The sequence below is a fragment of the Erpetoichthys calabaricus genome, chromosome 13, assembly GCF_900747795.2.
Source record: "Erpetoichthys calabaricus chromosome 13, fErpCal1.3, whole genome shotgun sequence".
In the NCBI taxonomy this organism is placed as follows: Eukaryota; Metazoa; Chordata; class Cladistia; order Polypteriformes; family Polypteridae; genus Erpetoichthys; species Erpetoichthys calabaricus.
The window spans coordinates 93,803,553-93,823,481 of NC_041406.2; the positions used below are offsets into that span (position 1 = coordinate 93,803,553).

A 19,929-nucleotide genomic window follows, 5' to 3' on the forward strand; every position below is an offset into this window, starting at 1 on the left:
CAGCATGATAATGCACCATGTCACAAAGCTAAGGTCATCTCAAACTGGTTTTTTGAACATGACAATGAGTTCAGTGTTGATCAATGTCCTTCCCTTTCACCAAATCTGGATCCAATAGAAAACCTCTAAGATGTGGCAGAATGGAAGATTCGCAGCATTAACTTGCAAGTAAAAAATCAGGGAAAGTGCATGATGCAACCATGTTAGCAAGGACCAGAATCTAAACGTTTACAATATCCTGTGGAATCTGTGCCATAAAGAATTGTGGCTGTTTTGAGAGTAAAAGGTGGCCTAGTATTAGTACAGTGTTCCGAATAATTTGCTCAGTGAGTGTATATACATAAAGATGTATAAACAGCATATACAGTATAATAAATATATATTAACATAATATCAACCACTCCGTGTGTGTGTTAATTTACCGTTGCCTGTCACAAGGATTAATAGCAACCATGGAACCTCTATCCCATATCCCATCAAAGCGTCCAACAACAGAGCTGAAAAAGAAAACAAAAACAAGACTAGTCAGCCTGGAATATTAATTAAGTCTTTTTTTAAAGCTACATATATATAATTTTTTAAACCTTTGAAATGACAAAATGCATTATAGTAACACCAAAATGAGCTTGAATCACTCGACTTGTCTATTCCTCAAATTACTTTAAGTATTAGTTCCTATTGAGAATGATGAAAATCCTTGACGTTACTTCACTTTGAGATTCAGCAGGATGCTCTGCTGTTTGATACTTGGCAATATTGTAAACTGTTGTACCTTACAGACAATTTTGACAAAACACATATTTTGGAGAGGTATAAGAGCTGGTTTCAAAGCTTCCTCACTCTGTTGTGGATAAGCAGATTTTTGTCTGTGGACAGATGGAAGTGTTCCTTTATGTAATGAAAGGGAAAAAATAAAAAAACTGAGAAATCCCATGTACATAAGTATTCACAGCCTTTGCTCAATACTTTGTCGATGCACCTTTGGCAGCAATTACAGCCTCAAGTCTTTTTGAATATGATGCCACAAGCTTGGCACACCTATCCTTGGCCAGTTTCGCCCATTCCTCTTTGCAGAACCTCTCAAGCTCCATCAGGTTGGATGGGAAGCGTCGGTACACAGCCATTTTAAGATCTCTCCAGAGATGTTCAATCGGATTCAAGTCTGGGCTCTGGCTGGGCCACTCATGGACATTCACAGAGTTGTGCTGAAGCCACTCTTGATATCTTGGCTGTGTGCTTAGGGTCATTGTCCTGCTGAAAGATGAACCGTCGCCCCAGTCTGAGGTCAAGAGCACTCTGGAGCAGGTTTTCATCCAGGATGTCTCTGTACATTGCTGCAGTCATCTTTCCCTTTATCCTGACTAGTCTCCCAGTTCCTGCCGCTGAAAAACATCCCCACAGCATGATGCTGCCACCACGTGCTTCACTGTAGGGATGGTATTGGCCTGGTGATGAGCGGTGCCTGGTTTCCTCCAAATGTGACGCCTGGCATTCACACCAAAGAGTTCAATATTTGTCTCATCAGACCAGAGAATTTTCTTTCTCATGGTCTGAGAGTCCTTCAGGTGCTTTTTGGCAAACTCCAGGCAGGCTGCCATGTGCCTTTAACTAAGGAGTGGCTTCCGTCTGGCCACTCTACCATACAGGCCTGATTGATGGATTGCTGCAGAGATGGTTGTCCTTCTGGAAGGTTCTCCTCTCTCCACAGAGGACATCGGGAGCTCTGAAAGAGTGACCATCGGGTTCTTGGTCACCTCCCTGACTAAGGCCCTTCTCCCCCGATCGCTCAGTTTAGATGGCCGGCCAGCTCTAGGAAGAGTCCTGGTGGTTTCGAACTTCTTCTACTTACGGATGATGGAGGCCACTGTGCTCATTGGGACCTTCAAAGCAGCAGAAATTTTTCTGTAACCTTCCCCAGATTTGTGCCTCGAGAAAATCCTGTCTCGGAGGTCTACAAACAATTCCTTTGACTTCATGCTTGGTTTGTGCTCTGACATGAACTGTCAACTGTGGGACCTTATATAGACAGGTGTGTGCCTTTCCAAATCATGTCCAGTCAACTGAATTTACCACAGGTGGACTCCAATGAAGCTGCAGAAACATCTCAAGGATGATCAGAAGAAACAGGATGCACCTGAGCTCAATTTTGAGCTTTATGGCAAAGGCTGTGAATACTTATGTACATGTGCTTTCTCAATTTTTTTATTTTTTAATAAATTTGCAAAAACCTCAAGTAAACTTGTTTCACGTTGTCATTATGGGGTATTGTGTGTAGAATTCTGAGGAAAAAAATGAATTTAATCCATTTTGGAATAAGGCTGTAACATAAAATGTGGAAAAGGTGATGCGCTGTGAATACTTTCCGGATGCACTGTATCTTGTGGTCTTTACTGTTCCAATGAAAAGCTCCCATAGAAATGCTGATTTGCATTACAGCCTGTGTTTCTTGAATACATACTGTAGCTTCACAAGTACATAGTGAGGTATGGCAGGAGTCTACTCAGCTCAAGTGGTGATGTTTATTACTTTTAAAATGTTGTGTAAGCCTTCAATGGTCTGGCACCCTCTCCAGGGATTGTTTTTGCCTTGTGCCCAGTGCTTGCTGGGATAGGATCCAGCTTCCCCACGATCCTGTCCCGAATAAGCAGGTTTAATAATTGGATAGAACTACAGGTATGTTATGTACTGAATTCTACAGGCCAGTAAATCCAAGCTTCTATATAATATACTATCCATAAACAAATGCAGTACATTAATGTCAGTCATGGTTGGTATAATTCAAAAGACATCATACAATAGAACAGAAAAAAGAATAAATAAACAGAATTGAAGCTTTGTACTCTGACAACTGCTATGTACACATTCAAACATGCACAAAGGGCACAACCAGGAAATGCAAAACATTTCTAAGTCAACATACACAAGAGGGTGGGGCAGCCTGTTTTCAATTTAAAAGAATTAGGCACCCAGCCAGGGAGGCTGGAAATGCCATTATATTAGAGTGTATTCTGGTTAAAGACACATCTTCTGGGATAAGTACAAATAGTGCATGAGAAGGAGTAGTTTATAGTGACAGGCAATAAATATACTTGAACACACCAAAAACAGATGCCCACAAAGGGGCCAGTGTGAGGTAGGCCAAGGAAAGACTGAAGCTAGATGGCTACATTTACTTCAGGTTGAGTTCCAGGTATGGATCACGCTAAGAAAATAATGCCCTATAAAAATTAATTTAATGTGTAATTGTAATGAGGAATCTGAGTTTTTACAAGTTATACACAAGTATTTGTTTCATAATATGCATACTTAGAGACTAAAATGTCATAGTAAACAGCTGAGACTACAGGAGAATATGTGTGACTAACTACAAAAACGCATACATGTTAGGTACGGTGCAATAATAAATTAATTCTGTTAAAGCAAAACACCACCCAAAAATGACATATTCATATAAGTTACTTACTCCAGGTAGTTTGTAGTGATGGCCAAGAACAATTTTCAATCTCATTTTTTCATGCAGAAGGGAGATAACATTCTGCTGAATATAACAATCAGATCATTTTCTGATTGAATGAGCATCTATGGTGACCAATGCTGGACCACAGCAGACAATATAAAAATATCCACAAAACAAATCTCAACATTACTCGTGTCACATACATTTCAACTCATACATTCGCATACTCACAACAGGCAAACACATGCAGGATTTTGCTAAAAATATCAGTAAATAAATACATCCAGAAAATCAAGAGCAGTGGATGCAGAGGAAACAGATTCACATGGGAACAATCATTTGAGCTGAAGACCCACCTAATTCCCTCATTGATGAGTCAAGAGTCTTGCTTTCAATTCAAAAGCTTGTTCCCTCATGAATGTGTTTGCTTTGCAAGCACTGCTCTGATTTTTGGGAAGTATTTATTCAACAATATTTTAGAAAATAATGGATGCTGGTTTGCCAGGATGACTTGATGTTTGTCACTTGAGTAACGCAATATTTTCTGCATGGACTTTTTGATATTGTTTGCCGTGGTCCAGCACTGGTGTCCACTGATGCCTATCCTATCAGAAAATTTTCAGTCTCATGTTTTTATGCAGACCGGAGATAATAAGTTTTTCTCAGCCATCACCACAAACTACATGGGGTATTGTAAGATATTAAAAAAATATTATTTTTGGGTGGATTATTGTTTTTAAGTCATGTTCCCCCATGAGCACAGATCAATAAAACTGTCATGTGATAGTGAGTGCACACTGAGGTTTTGACCACACAGGCAGTCAAATAGTTAAATAACCTACCGCAGGGACTCCCAAAAAATGGGCTGTGACCCTTTAAAATGTGAGGTTAGTCTATTTGTTGATTAGGGGAGTTTTACTCACCAACAGTCCAGGAATGGACAATTCAGAGTTGATTTAGTTAAAGATCATATGGAAATTGCCAACTTTACCTAGTTAACAATCAACTCTTAAGAGTAAAACACTATGTAGCAATTACACTACATTACTCTGCACAGCTCAAAATTGTAGAGAGCAGATGAGCATGCAGTCAAAACAAACTTGTTAATTACGTGTCACAATGTGTTTGGGAACCTTAATCGAAGTGGCCGTGCGAGGTGACAGTTTAAAAAAACTGGTGCATACATTTATCTTGTTCGATACAAGCGAGTTGTTTATAAATGCAAATAAACAGTGTTTTCTTAATTTATTATTAGCATCTTGTAAATAATTAGTGCTTCTCTCATTATTTTTAATTTTTTTTATAGTTTACGTAGTATCGGATAAATAGTGGACAAAAAAATCCATCAAAAATGTAGGCTGTTAAAATGCAGGAACAAAAAGAAGAGTCTGACGCAGGCGAAACAGACAATTGAAGGAAAATTGAATAAAAGCATTACACAAGTTCCCAATTAACAAAACAAAGAAAAATAGTAAGAAAGTATGATTCTGAATAACAATTCAGATTTATGTGGAATGGTGACAAAAGAGAACCACGTTCGCAGTGCGTTGTTTGCTGCAAAATTCTCGCAAACAGGTATGTGACCAAACAAGTTACTTTGGCATATCGAAACAAAGGAAATGGATTTGAAAAACAAGCCACTTCATTTTTTCAGATAGAAACGAAAAGAAATAGGTTGAAAAATAAGCTCTCTCATTTCACAAGCATTAGTTTGTAAATTGCACACTCGGGTAAGACCCACACAACTGACAAGTCTTTAGTTCTCCCAGTAATAAAAGATGCTTTTGGAGTTATATTTGATGACAACAACTTTTGAAAGAACACAGTGGCATGCAGAATTGATGAAATATACCAGTAGGTAGAAGATCAGCTTATCAAAAGAGTTAATGAGAGTACCGTATATACTCGCGTATAAGTTGGGTTTTGAAACCCGAAAAATCAATCACAAAATACAGACCTCGACTTATACGCCTGTTCAAAAATAAGATAATTATTTATTTTATTTTTTTTACATCTTCTTGCTTCCTCCAATCTCAGACCAGTTTCTCAGACACAGTGAATTTTATTACAGCAGCGCAGTTACCAATTTCTTTCCTCACTTCAACGACTTTAATTTAAAACCAGCTTCATATTTTCTTCTGATCGAACGCTCCATCGTAGATAAGGGATGCTCTTACGATAAAGGTGTATGAGGGTGTGAGATACAAAAACACTAAACACTACAAACGTAGCTTCGAAATAGTTCAGGTATTACCGTGTGGTCACATAGGCACAATACATAGAAAAAAAAGGCAATGTGCTTCATGGTTACTCTCGCAGGTGGGCGTTAGCATATCATAATCTCTTGAACCAATAGCGTGAGTTTTCCCCATTCGACTTATATGACCAACATTATAAAATACCGGAAATTATCTAATCTATTAAACTAAATCAAGCCCCGACTTATCCGAGGGAGAACTTAAATGTGAGTATATACGGTAAATATTTTTTGTTGCACCTGGATGAGTCTAACGTTGTATAACGGTTGTCCCAATAAATTGTTTACATAAGTTTTATATGGAACAATGAATTGCATAAATATACTTTTTTTTTGTTAACCAATTACTTGAAGTACTAGTGAGGAAATTTTGAGAATTTATGATACTTATGTAAAAACGAAGGTTATGCACTAGATGAACTGTGTTGGCATATGCCCTGATGCCACACAGGATAGGCGTGGTAAAATAGTGGTATTGTGACTTGAGTTCTTAAGCTAATTCCAACTGTGTCATGGACTGACTGCAGTTTACAAAGAGGAGCTGTCAGACAATTTGAAAAGCATTTTAAACACTCCCATGAAAATCATAAATTTCATCAAGACTAAGCCTTTACAGTCATGCTTATTCAAAAAACGTTGCGAGGAGATGGGAGGTTTCCAGAAAGCTCTGCTTTTGCACACTGAGGAATGTTCGCTGTTGAGGGGCAAAGTGCTGGCAAAGCTTGTTGAACTCCGTGATGAAGTCGCAATATTTCTGGATAAAAAAAAAGATTATGCAAAATCATTGCACGATGAAGACTTTATTCTGAAGATTCACGTGTTTGATAGATATGTTTTTGAAATTAAATTAACTGAATTTATACTTACAAGGAATGGACCAAGCTGAAATATTTGCGGTACGTGATCAAATTCGAGGCTTCGTCAAAAAACATTCGAAAGATTCAAAACCCTTATTATTGAGAATGAAGTGAAAGAAGCTGATGACTTAACCTATGTGACAGTCGCACATCTAGACTTGTTGAACGGAAATTTTGATAATTGCTTCCTTGAAGAGTTGAAGACTTACGGAAAATGTTGTAAAAGCAATGTGTAAAATAATGTAACACTTGATCAAGGCAGTCATCATTAAAGAAGATTTGCCATGTTAAAGCCCTAGAAGTATCTCTGCATTACAAACTTACTCCGAAGCCTTGTCCACTTGGGTGTTCATTTAGCATAACCAACACGTATTGTAATAGGAAATCGTAAAGGAAGCTTCCAGTGACATCTAGTGGAATCATCTTAAAACAGCAAATAAAACTGAACTAGATCTAGTACGTCTAATGATTAATCAAACATTTATGTACCCTGTATGTTACTCTGAGATAATTTAGTGGTGGCTTAACCAAGGATAACCACCCATGAATATAATGTATAACCTGCAAAGTGATTTTATAAAAAGTATATGAGGAGCAGGTTATTATACCACATCTATTTAGCTTGCCAAATTTATCCACTTAATATTAAATCTACAACACAGTTTTGCAGAAAGTTAGGGAGTCTGAATCCACTATATTCTATTTAGTAAGGTTCTATTTTATTTTGCTGTGCAATTTGCTTATCATTCAAAAAAGGTCTATTGCCAAGTTACTCATATGCAAATAAAGATACTTGCGTTAGTGATTATCAAAAAGACAGATGTAAAGTAATGGTCAGGCATAGGGACATATTTAATGTTGATTCTAGTGACAGCAAAATCCCATCAGAAGCCAAAGAAGAGGCTGGAACATGGCAGGCAGTTTAATTTGATTGCTTTTCCAGTGTCTGGTTCTTCTGTCTTACCAACACGAACACAGCAGAGACACCCTAAGTTAATTCACGGGTGTCATATAGATCATACAGTAAAGAAAGATTTATGAATTGAATATATGGCCTTTTATTTGGGTTTGAAGCTGCACTTCAAGGTTTACATCTTTAGAAACAATTCTTAACCTGAGGCATATACTTGTTCACGATTTCTTAGTTGGTTTGTAGGATGGCATCTTACTAAAAAAGAATACAATAAAAAGGATAAATAAGACAGGCACTGAAAAAGTGCACAGAATGGGTAGTGAGACATCCTAAACACTAAACCTTCAATGAAGCCTGTTATGTTTAAAGCTTCACAACAATCCAAGGCCTTTTTTGCTTTGTGTTATATTCACTTGTACTCGGTGCCTGTGTTAATAACAAAAACCTTCTTTATTGTGCATATATTGCATTCTGGATCGGGGCAGCACCTATGGGTGAAACAACAATAACATGGACCTTGATTGCACTGTATACATTAATGTAAATTCATAAGAAAAGTGTCAACATTTTGGAATCTTCAGGATTCCTCCATGGATGGCTACTAAAAGGTGATCTGATCTTCATGTAAGTCATAATAATTGATAAAGACAATATTTTAAAAGAAATAGCACATAAAACATTTCAAATACTGTATGTTTTAAATATTCAAAGTCAAGAATAGAAAAAGTATGTGAGCTCTTACAACTATCTTAGTAAATGGGGAACCTTCTTTACCAGCAATAACCTTAAGCAAACATTTCTTGTGGTGGTTGATCAGACCTCTGAAGAATTTAGGCAGAATTTTTGAACACTCCCTTTTACAGAACTTTTTTAGTTTGTTTATTTCTGGTATGTTTTGTATGAAAACTTGTTTCAGATCATGTTACAACATTTCAATAAGACTGAGGACAAAAGTGTGACTTTGCTATTCTAAAATAGTTTTTTGTTTAAGTCAAATTCTGCTGATTGGCTCCTGTGTCTGAGGTCACTGTCATGATGCACAACCCAACAAATCAGAGGCAGATGCCCCGATATTCAGCTGTAAAATTTCCTGATAAAACCTGGAATTCTCAGTGATGGCAAACTCTGCAGACCCTGGGACTGCAAGCAGAACAACATTATGAAGCTCCTGTGTTGCATAGGTTGTATGAAGATTTGTTTTTGGTGAGTAGGATGTTATTTCCTCCAAATAAGCCAATTTCAATATTTTTTGCAGCTGTGTACCTTCAGTCCATTTCTGGTTTGATTTGTTTCTTAAGCTAAAATATGGGCTAGGGTGGTGTGTTTTCTTGACACCAGAAAAAATAAAGTTTACTTGGGGTAAGCATTGATTCCTGCATGATAGCTTGCCAAGAATGTCAAGCTTAAGTGTTTTTCTTATTGTAGACTCTTGGACACAGATGCTATCAAATGCCGGAGATTTTTGCAGATCTTCAATTGTCATTCTAGGGTTCTTTGTCACCTCCTTGAGTACTGTAGAGCAGTGGTCCCCAACCTTTTTGACAGCAAGGACCACTTTATTAGATGCAAATTTTTCCACGGACCGGTTTTGTGCTCAGTTTTATACACAATTTACATAACATTTCTATTATTATTAAGTTATTAAGCAGTTCGCATATGTTTGCAACCCGAGATTTTTCTTCTTTTTTTTGGATATAACAAAGACATATGCTTTGCATTTGCCATTCCAACAGATTGCACATCACAAACATTAACACTGCTATCTTTTTTTCGTGTCTGCCATTTCTATAGGAGGGTGACAATGAGTTAAATTCCAATGGATGTTTTTCAAATGTTGACAACCAATAAGGAAAAAGGTATCACTGAAAACCACAGAAAGTAAAAACAGCAAAAAAAAACAAAAAACCAAACCGTACAAGGAAAGTTCGAAGAAAGAGTTTTTTTTTTTAACAATGTTTCTGTTTGGGGATCGTTGTGCAAACGTGCACAACTGAGCTGCGACCACAGATCTAACTGCTCTGTGGATGATTCATTCAGGCATTTCAAGGTCAGTTCGTTGTAATGAAAGCATCTGCTGAATGTACTTCGTAGTAACGAGATTTCTATAGTCTCGTGTCATATGGGGAAACTATCGGGACCACAAAAATACTTTGTTGTAATACTCTCTCAACTCGGTCTCTCTCCTCTCTCTGCACCGCTGCAAAGTCCCGCCCGCCAAGCGTTCTGAAAAGTCTGAGTGAGTCTCCGTTGCCGGCAGTTCTCTCGCGGCCCGGCTGTCAGACGGCTGCGGCCCGGTAGTGGGCCACGGACCGGTGGTTGGGGACCCCTGCTGTAGAGTATACCCTTGCTAAGATCTCTACAGGAAGCCCACTTGTAGTTACTATGGTAACAGTACTGATATTTTCTCCCCAATTGTCGACTATCTGCTTGACTGCAGACGGAAGCTCCTCATGTTTAGAAAGGCACCTGTAAGCCTTTCCAACATTAAAACCTTTACCAGTTTTTCTGCTCAATTATCTGTTCATCCAGATAGGTTCTACTTCAACAGTTCTTTGTGAGATTGTGGGATTTATTTCAGGGGGCCGACTCACACAGGAGTGCTATCTGACTGATAGAACACCTGAACCCAGTTTCTCCTTATTTCTAATACTCGACTTGAAGTATACAGTATTCACTAAAGACACAACAATTTACAATTTATTGTGTGCTGTATGTGAATTGCTTATTCAGATTGCTTGTATCTATTATGATAACTTAGACAAAGATCAGATCACATTTCAGAAGCCACTCCAGAAATTTCAGGAGCCAATCCAGAAATTTTCAAGGGTTCACGAACTGTATCTCAAAACAGGGGGCTGAATTCTGTTTTGTTAAGTTCGACTTGATTGTCTGCAATGTATCTTCTTTGTTGTATAATTTAGACTTGATCGTATGGAATTTTATTTTCTTCAAATAAAATAAAATAAAAAAAAACTCACAAACATTCTGACATTGAATTGAATAAGGTGAATTGAAAACAAGGACATATAAATTCAAAACTCTTACCTGGAAAAGTCATACAAGTTGCAATTATACAAAAAGATTTTTCCATCTGTGCTCTGTAAATAACAGAAAAAAATTTACATGGGAGTTTGCAGATAATTAAATAAACATTACCCAATTTATGCCTAACATAACAGCAGCATAAAACATAGGTAAACTTCACAGCCTGGCAGTGCAAAGTGATGATATCGCAGAGAATCATTTACAACTGATAGGTAAAATAACAAACAGTTAGTAGGCTTGGGTGCAAACTTAAAACTCACAAGAAAAAAAACATTAACTGGAATGTCAAATCACCTTTGTACTTGAGTTCTTTGTTGCTATGGTTTTGGTAAAGAAGCCTGCACGGCAACACAAACATGTGGGTTACCCATTTACTTGTGGCACTACCAGGATTTTGTATAAAATGATCACAAAGTGCAGTGTGGCCTACCTACAGTACAAGTTCACTTGTAAAGTTTGCATTGGACCTCTCATAAAAAGAGAAATTAGAATAGTTTCAAATCTATGGTTAAATTTCCAATGACAAATGTAAAATAGCAGCCCTCAGTTGTAATTAGGTGCCTTATATAAAATGGGAGATGAGTATACAGTATGTCTTTTTTTGCTGTATGTGTAATGTACCACTGTGAATACGATGCATCACTTCATGTCAGTAGAATTTTAAACTGAATTCAAATGGGAGAGACAGGGAATGGACAGCAGGTGTAAATCACACCCGAATTATGAAAATGTAGCAATAAATTATTACACAGATAAACCTTGAAAAAACCGTATTGGAAGCAGAATTCAAAAATAAAACACATTTCTTCACAAAATACGAGGGACGTTTAAAAAGTTTACGCACTTTTATATTTTCGTTGGAAATGGTGAATGTGGGAGGAGTAGTGATTGGTCGTGTCTGAGAGTGTCATGTGACTAGTTCTGTCTGGCAAGCCAGCTGCCCTTGCAGTTTAGTCTAAGAGTTGTCACCCTGTGGTGAAGATGGCTGCGAAACTTATAAATTGCAGCAAAGAGGAACAGCACTCTCTTTTGTGGGCAGACGGTGTGCCAGGAGCACAAATTCATCTCCGCACATGTGACCAGTATGGGAATAAAGTTCTCTCTTGTAGAGTCATCTATGAGTGAATTGAAATATTCGAAAATGGCCATACTCGTGTGACGGATGCAGAGTGCTGTGGACGTCCAGCTGGAGCCACGACCACGAGGAATGAAGAAACCTGTGACTGATTTGTGAAAACAGAAAATAACAGTTGGAAAGGTTGCAGGAGAGCTGATTGGGAGTGTTGGCTCTGCCATCGCAAAGGAAGGTGACTATGTAGAAAAGTGATGTAATTTGTTTTTGAAATTCTTAATAAATAGAGTTAAAAAAAGTCCGGAAACTTTTTGAATGTTTCTCGTACATTTTTGTAGCTCAATTATAGTTTTTTTTTTTTTTTTAAATTATTTTTGCACTGTAATTTAATATCAATATTTTATTTCAAAGATAATTTAGTTTGAATTGAATATGTTCTAATATTAAAGGTTTAAAGAAAAATAGTTATTTTATTTGATTCCCACGTTTGCTCTGCGAGTAGGACAACAGAGTCAATGAGGAATGGCCAGGCAGGAAAAACCTACAGATCCAGATAAAGTGCTACCAACAATGTTTCATATTAAGCTTGATTTAATGAAACAGTTTGTCAAACCCTATTTAAAAATGGTGCCTGTTTGATGTATTTGTGCAGAATGTTTCCGTCTTGGTCTGAGGCTAACTTTGAAAAGGGCATTTTGCAGGACCTGATATTAGGAAACTGATTTCTGAACCAGAATCTCATGGCTGGATGAACGACCTGGAACAAGAGACTTAGGTATCAATGTTTAAGTTTTTAGGCAACAATAAGGATGCAAATTATAAAGAAATGGTGAAAAATGTATTAGTTAAGTTTAAGGAATAGGGTTGAGACATGAGTCTCAAAGTTCACTTTTTGAATTTGAATTTGGAATTTTCTTCTGAAAATCTTGAAGCAGTGAGTAAAGAGCAGTGTGAAAGATTCCATCAGGATGTCAAGGATTGGAATGAAGGTACCAGAGATGTTGGGACGTCGGTGTCCAGGCAGACTACTGCTGGATGAGTCATAGGGACACAACAAAAAAAAGGGGACAAACGATGATGAAAGAAACTAAGAAGTGACAAAAAAATTGAGAAGTCAATGAAAATGCATTTTTGTTTTCTTTTATATTTCAAGTTAAACTGCTTTAAAACAATATTACATACATGAATAAATTGTGTAATTTTTTAAATTTGAAATAAATTTCTTTTCAATTTTGTACTTAAATGTGTCATAATGGAGACTTTCTAATTATATTTTTATTATGTTAATAATAACAAATAAAAATAACTATAATAATAATAAAAATATTTTTTTATTTACCACATTTAGCTTAAATTTCACTCCTTACCACTCAGTAGTACTTGGGCTTGGTAGACAAATACAAGGTAACTAATAATGAATAAAATCATCTTTATAATAAACCAGTAACGACGTACTGCACGATAACATGCAGTGAATACACTTGACTTGGATAGTAGACATCACGTAGTATATGTGTACCAAATTTCAGGTCAATAGGTTTGCGAACTACAGGTGACTTAAAATCCTGGACAGACAAACGGACAGCCATGGTAGTGTATTATATAAGAAGATGATTTAAAGAGCCAAAAGACTCATTTTCTCATCTTTAATTGCATCATTACTCTAAATCCTCAATCTTTATCAAGCATTCATTGAAAGAGCAGTTCATAGTTAATGTCCCATCCTGTGTCTTCTTTACGCCATCACCCCCTTAAACAGCTTTGAAGTTGCCTGTCACAGATAAAATGGTGACTCAGCCCAATATATTATGGCAAAGCAAATTAATTTAATCCTTGAGGGAAACTCCTATAAGGAAGAAAGAAAATAACTCAAGAATACTATTTATTACTCAACTGTAAGTGAGACATGGAAGTGCATGTGTTTTGAACAATACCTTAAATAATTTGGCCTCTGGTATTGTACCCACTGGCTCTTCTGTGTAGGGAATATTTTGCTCACTGAAGAAATCTTTAATCCCAATCTCACATACATCTACTCCAAATACTGTATGACCCATGTCTGCCAACCTAAAACATAAGAGGAAAAAAATTGTAAAAGATCAATATTTTTTGACAAATCCGTTACTCATTGATGCAGTTTCTTGCCAAAAAATGAAACTGTGTGTTTTGCTCCAACATCTTAAACTCTTAAGTAACGTTTGTAGTGTGAGCTGGGATGATGGCAATTGTTGGGCCTCCACCACTACAAGAAATCTTTCTATAGTTTGGATTAACAGATAAAAAGTATTGGAAAAAAATCTTGGTAAAAAAGATTTAGTAAGTTAACTGCTGTTTAGACAGTATCACTCATGCAAGCCATGGGAACGGCTGCCTGGACATGAAATGGAAGGTATGGGCATGACAAGAGTGTTACCTCATTCTTACTGTACCTACCCCTCTCTTGTTTCCCTCAGACTGGAGGACAACATTTGGAACAAGCAGTGATGCGACTTCTGGCCCCAACCACTCCACCCTGGGACCTACATAAGAAGAGAAGTCTACTGCCATCATGGACGCTGTTCTCAGTGAGAACGCTACATTTAATAGATGAGAAGCCATCCAGGAAGCCTAAAGAGTGGACTGCTGGTCCCATTGTTTGTTTTTTTAAGTGCCTTTGTTGTGGCTAATGCCATTGTTGATTAAAAGTGTTGCTGTCAAATGGCTCAAACTGATGACAGAGTTTTTTGATCGTCTCCCACAACAGTATGGCTACCTTTTCAAATAAACGAGCATCAGCTTCTTTTAAAATTAATGTTTAATGCTATACATTTAAAACAGAAGTCAACTTTCTGGAATAAAATGTTATTCCTTATAGAGAAACTAGCCAAAGTACCCAGCGCTGCCACTACAAATAAATGGGGTTAAACTTTCTTTTGGAAATTGAACATGACTCAGTACAACCCACGATGAGACAAAAAGACATACTCTTAGAAAAAAGCTGTAAACCTGAGAGACAATACCATAGCCTTGTCCCAGTGCACTTGTGCTGCCTGATGGGAATTGTAGTCTCTGTGTTGGCACTTGACTTTGGGTTGCCTCCCTGCTGTTATAACCCCTCTTACCAATACGACACATAGCCTATGTTTTAAGTCAAACCAATGGCAAGGCACGTGCAAAATTTGGTAAGAATCATTTTTGGACACTTTAGCATGATTAGTGATCAAACAAAAGAGACATCCAATGAAAAACAGCTTACGGTTTTATTCATTTACATATTTACTAAAACTCATATAAATCCTTTATATTATTCTTAAGTAGCTGGTAAACTGTGGGAGTGCTTGACAATACAAGGCTGTGTTCTTACACTTATGAGACTGGTTGGTAGTCCCAACATAAGTGAATTATCTAATTTAAAACAGTATATCAACTTCCATATGCTTCTCACAGCTTAAATTGTTGGTGTTGTCAGGTTAGTAAGCTCTTTTTTTAACAGAAGAGAACCACAAACCATGCAATAGCAGCAGAAGATGAATGAATAAGGAGAAGAGATCTAGGTGTGACTTTTGACTGTAGGCAGCATAGTATCCACCCTCAACTGTCAGTAAGGGCATCCAAAGCATATTAGTTATTGAAGAAAGCAGACTAAATACAAAGTTTTAAGATGACTGGTTTCAAGGCCAGATTTTACCAATAAATAAGAAGAGTACAGTCTTTGGATACAGCAGACCTGGTGATTTAAAAAACGAGTTATCTACAGTAATTGCTAAGTCAATTGTGTTAGACTTTCAAACTGCCTTAAACTTTTTTTTTTTAATTTGCTCATCTCTTCAGAACATGTCATGGCTTTAAAATGTAAATTGCTAAAAGAACTCACCATTTCATGTCAACGGCTTTTCCACAAAGAGGAAAAAAGAATCGGATTCCTTTCCTTCCATTCAGAATTTTTTCAAGGTATTTTTTTAGTAACCTAAATAAATAAAAGTGTATGTTAAAGACCTATAAAAATAGCAGTATAAAAAAAAAACAAACAAAAAAAAAAAACATGAGATGAAGTGAAAAAGTTTTAGCCCCCATCTCATTTTTGCATTATTTTCTATTTTTCACAGTGAAAGTTATTACACCTTTGGTCAAAACCTAACATTAAATGAAAGGGTCCAAAAATAAACAAATAACACAACATGCTGTTACTTACTTGATTTTGTATTAAGATAGATAGATAGATAGATAGATAGATAGATAGATAGATAGATAGATAGATAGATAGATAGATAGATAGATAGATAGATAGATACTTTATTAATCCCAAGGGGAAATTCACATACTCCAGCAGCAGCATACTGATACAAAAAACAATATTAAAGAGTAATAAAAATGCAGGTAAAAACAGACAATAACTTTGAATAATCTTAACATTTACCCCCCCGGGTGGAATTGAAGAGTCACATAGTGTGGGGGAGGAACGATCTCCTCAGTCTGTCAGTGGAGCAGGACATTGACAGCTGTCTGTCGCTAAAGCTGCTCCTCTGTCTGGAGATGACACTGTTTAGTGGATGCAGTGGATTCTCCATTATTGACAGGAGCCTGCTCAGCGCCCGTCGCTCTGCCACAGATGTCAAACTGTCCAGCTCCATGCCTACAATAGAGCCTGCCTTCCTCACCAGCTTGTCCAGGTGTGAGGCGTCCTTCTTCTTAATGCTGTCTCCCCAGCACACCACCGCATAGAAGAGGGTGCTCGCCACAACCGTCTGATAGAACATTTGCAGCATCTTATTGCAGATGTTGAAGGACGCCAGTCTTCTAAGGAAGTATAGCCGGCTCTGTCCTCTCTTGCACAATAATACAATACCCCAGATCTAGTGTGAAAACGTTATTGCCCTTCTGGACTTGATAACTGATTAGTAACTGTAATTAGTAATTACAGTTATTAAATATTAACTGTAATTAATTATATTAATTACAATTGTAATTAGTAACAAAGGGCCCTGTAATAAGAGGAAAAGAGGAAGGCCTAAGAGAAGGATTATGGATGTGGTGAGAGAGGACATGCAGGTGGTGGGTGTAAAAGAGCAAGATGCAGAAGACAGGACAATATGGAAGAAGATGATCCGCTATGGCAACCCTTAACAGGAGCAACCGAAAGAAGAAGAAGAACAAAGGGCCCTGTAATGAATTTGTGCCTGCCCACTATTGCTTCCTGCCTTGTACCTAAAGCTGTGAGGGTAGGCTCCAGCTCACAAATACCATGGCAAGGATTAAGCAGCTTCAGGAAATACGTAAGTGTGTGGTTTCAGACAGTTACTGATCAGTTTCCTAAAAGAATGTGGAGGAATTTTGGGCAACATCATGGCCAAAATGCACATCAGCTGTACCCCACTGGTGGATGGTCTAAGCGAGCAGGGGGCAAACAATCAGGAATAAGAAACAGGTATTTTGGACCACACAAACAGAAGAGAAGCTCGTCTGTCTGACTTCTGTGTTTTACATACCACACGACAAGATGGAAAAAAGTGAAAGAAAGATGAGATTGTGAACGTACTTGTCGTACCTACTAACCCTATGCATAGCAACAGGTGAGTCAGGTAGTACGTTATTAGCCATTGTAGCAGTTAAGGCTTTTGTCCACCTCTTGAACCCTCAGGTACCACTCTGAACATGAGGTAAAAGTACAACAATATTTTAATTTTGTTGTCACGTGCACAAAGCACTCTCCACACGACACTCATATAAATCAATTCACTATTCAATAAACAATAACTCTCCTCCTCGCCCAGACACTTTGCCACCCTACCTCCCAGCTCAGCTCAGTGTTCTGGGCTTCCCACAATCCTTTTATAGCTCCTGACCCGGAAGTGGTTCCAAGCACAACCCACAAGTCCATTTCCTTCCGGGTCAGGGCAAACAGTCCTTTTCTTCAACCCGGGAGCACGTCGTTTCTTCCTGTCACGTGACCGTGACGTACTCCCGGGTTATAGGGCACATGCGAGCTTACGAGCCCCCCTACAGCGACGCCTGGTGGCCCCCAAGGTATCCAGCAGGGCTGTGTATAAAAACTTCATAGTCCATGAGGCCCTGCTGGAACTCGGGGCATGTCCACGCTGCTGGGAGAGCTCCTCCTGGCGGCCTGGGGGTGAAGGCCGGAGAAAGAAGCCGGCAATCCACCACACCATCACAAAAAAGGGTGTGGACCCCAGGGGGAGCTCCAGCTCCCCAAACACCCAACACAAGCAGACATGCACACAAGTCGAAAGCACAAAGAGTCTTTTATTGTGGAAATCTCTTCCAATGTGTGGAAAACTCTTTCACAATACGTGTTTCTTGCCACAACAGCCACGTACAACAAAGCACAAGATGGCACACTCTTTGTCTTCTCTCTCTGGCTTGTCAAAAGGGCAGACAGCTCCTTTTATCTCCCACCCAGTGGTACTTCAGGTCTCTTCTGCACACGTGATCCAAAAGCACTTGCAGGTAGGATGGAAACCCCATGAAATAGGGCTCCCCAGTCCATGTAGCAGCACTCATGGAACCCAACAGGGCTGATTCGAAGAACTCCATGTTCCATGCTGCCCTATAGGAATCCGAGGCACCACTACAACCCTGGCGGACTGCCATCTAGTGTCCTGTGCACACTCTCTCCCCCAGTCCTTCCATCTCATGGATGTCACAGTCATTCCTTACAAGGGTAAGTACAAGTTGTGCTGGAAGGTTGGCATTAAGTGCCTAAATTTGACTTGAGTGATTTTGACTTGTGTAAACTGACATTTTCTGGCAACAAGATCAGATGCAACTCTGACATAACCCACAACTAGAAGTCGTCTAATTTGACATCGACTTAAAGTGTGCGCATGTGGACAGATTTTTTTTATTTTGAACACAACATTTTTCATTACTATTAAATTAAGCACGTTAGCAACTAACCTGCTGAAAGTGTACAAAGGAGGGAACATGGGGAAAAATGGCAGTGTCCAGATTTGCAAAGCTGATAGAGAGAGAGAGAGAGAGAGAGACCTGTGCACACTGACTCAAGCCGGTCAAGTCTGCCATGGCTGCCACTACTAAATACTGAACTGAAGGGGTGAATACTTATAAATGGAAAACACAATATTTGATTCCATAAGTAATTTAAACCACCTTGCAGATATCTGTTTTCACTTTGACATCAACAAGTTTTGCTTTCTGTGCATCAATGTTAAAAAGGCCAAATTAAATTTACTGTGATTAAATGTTGTGTAAAAATGAAATATGAAATCATCCAAGGGCGTGAATCCTTTCTATTAGCACTATAGATCAGCGTCACATGGTGGTGTAGTGCATTGCAATAACATGTCAACCTTATATGGCAGATGTGATCCTATGCTGGGGTACTTCCTCCATGCATTTTGCATATTATCTCTCCCTTTCTATTTTTGTAACAAGGAGATGTTTCTGGAATGATTCCATTTGTTGTTAAGCAAATATTTAAATTCTGACTAATCTATACAAGTATGTGCATGGGTCAGTACCTTCTGGGTTCTGCTTAACGCATTTTAATGCAACAGGGTAGCTTGATCCTATCTTAGGCTCATTAGATGAAAGGCAGGAATCAACTCCGGTCAGGAACCAATTCATTGTAGGTCTTATTCACGTATCAGGGACAATATGGCCTCTCCAACACATACACAGACACACACTTCTTTTGGGATATAGGTGGGAAAAGCCACACAAACACATGGGGAACATGCAGCCTCCACATAAAGACAGACCAGGTTCTGGATTTAAACACAAGGCACAATGCAAACCACTGTGTCACCATGCCACCTTACTTTTGGGGAATAATAAATTATCCCACCATTCACTACTCTTTTCCCTTGCATTGATGAGTAGGAAATGGGCCATAATAATACAAATACATTAAAAAATATATTAAATGCTGGGTAAACAAGTGGCACACGTAAATGGAAGAATGCAAAAACACATGTTTACAGACTCCTGATCAAACAAGACAAAACACAATAATTCAAGCTCTACTAAAAATGAATAGATGGCACATTACAGAATAGCAACCCAATTACACGGCTTACTCATGGACGGTATCTTGATGAAATCCAATTTTTCCATCCTTCCATCGATCAATCCATTCATCTGGTAACATGTGTCTTTTTTCTTGAACTTGAACATCATAGTTGTCAGTCATGATGAAGACAGTGTTCACTCACACTGCTCCAAAACAGCCACGAATATGAGGACTATAAAAGGAAACAAAGGAGACGGTCATTCATTCTGAGATGTTAGCCCTTGAGTTATTCTCACAGAGTGACGTTCCAACAGGACAGAATGACATATATACTTTCTAGTAGAGGTGGGCGGAATGAC

At 38.3% G+C, this 19,929-nt stretch overlaps 1 protein-coding gene across 13 annotated transcripts in view; it reads right to left on the minus strand.

Annotated features, from left to right (window-relative positions):
* Window positions 1-19,929, minus strand: part of LOC114663507 (probable thiopurine S-methyltransferase) — a 261,664-nt gene that overhangs the window by 24,375 nt on the left and 217,360 nt on the right. For 5 of the 13 annotated variants that reach the window (XM_051935759.1, XM_051935750.1, XM_028817279.2 and 2 more), the window contains 5 exons: window positions 19,638-19,802; window positions 15,455-15,547; window positions 13,536-13,668; window positions 10,530-10,582; window positions 423-497 (listed from right to left, as the gene is read on the minus strand). The exons of 4 other annotated variants lie outside the window; for them this stretch is intronic. In XM_051935759.1, the coding sequence (XP_051791719.1) occupies window positions 423-497; window positions 10,530-10,582; window positions 13,536-13,668; window positions 15,455-15,547; window positions 19,638-19,750 (467 nt within the window). In that variant the 5' untranslated portion in view covers window positions 19,751-19,802. The remainder of the gene's footprint in view (window positions 1-422; window positions 498-10,529; window positions 10,583-13,535; window positions 13,669-15,454; window positions 15,548-19,637; window positions 19,803-19,929) is intronic. 4 more of the 13 variants (XM_051935757.1, XM_051935754.1, XM_051935752.1 and 1 more) reach the window with 4 other exon arrangements.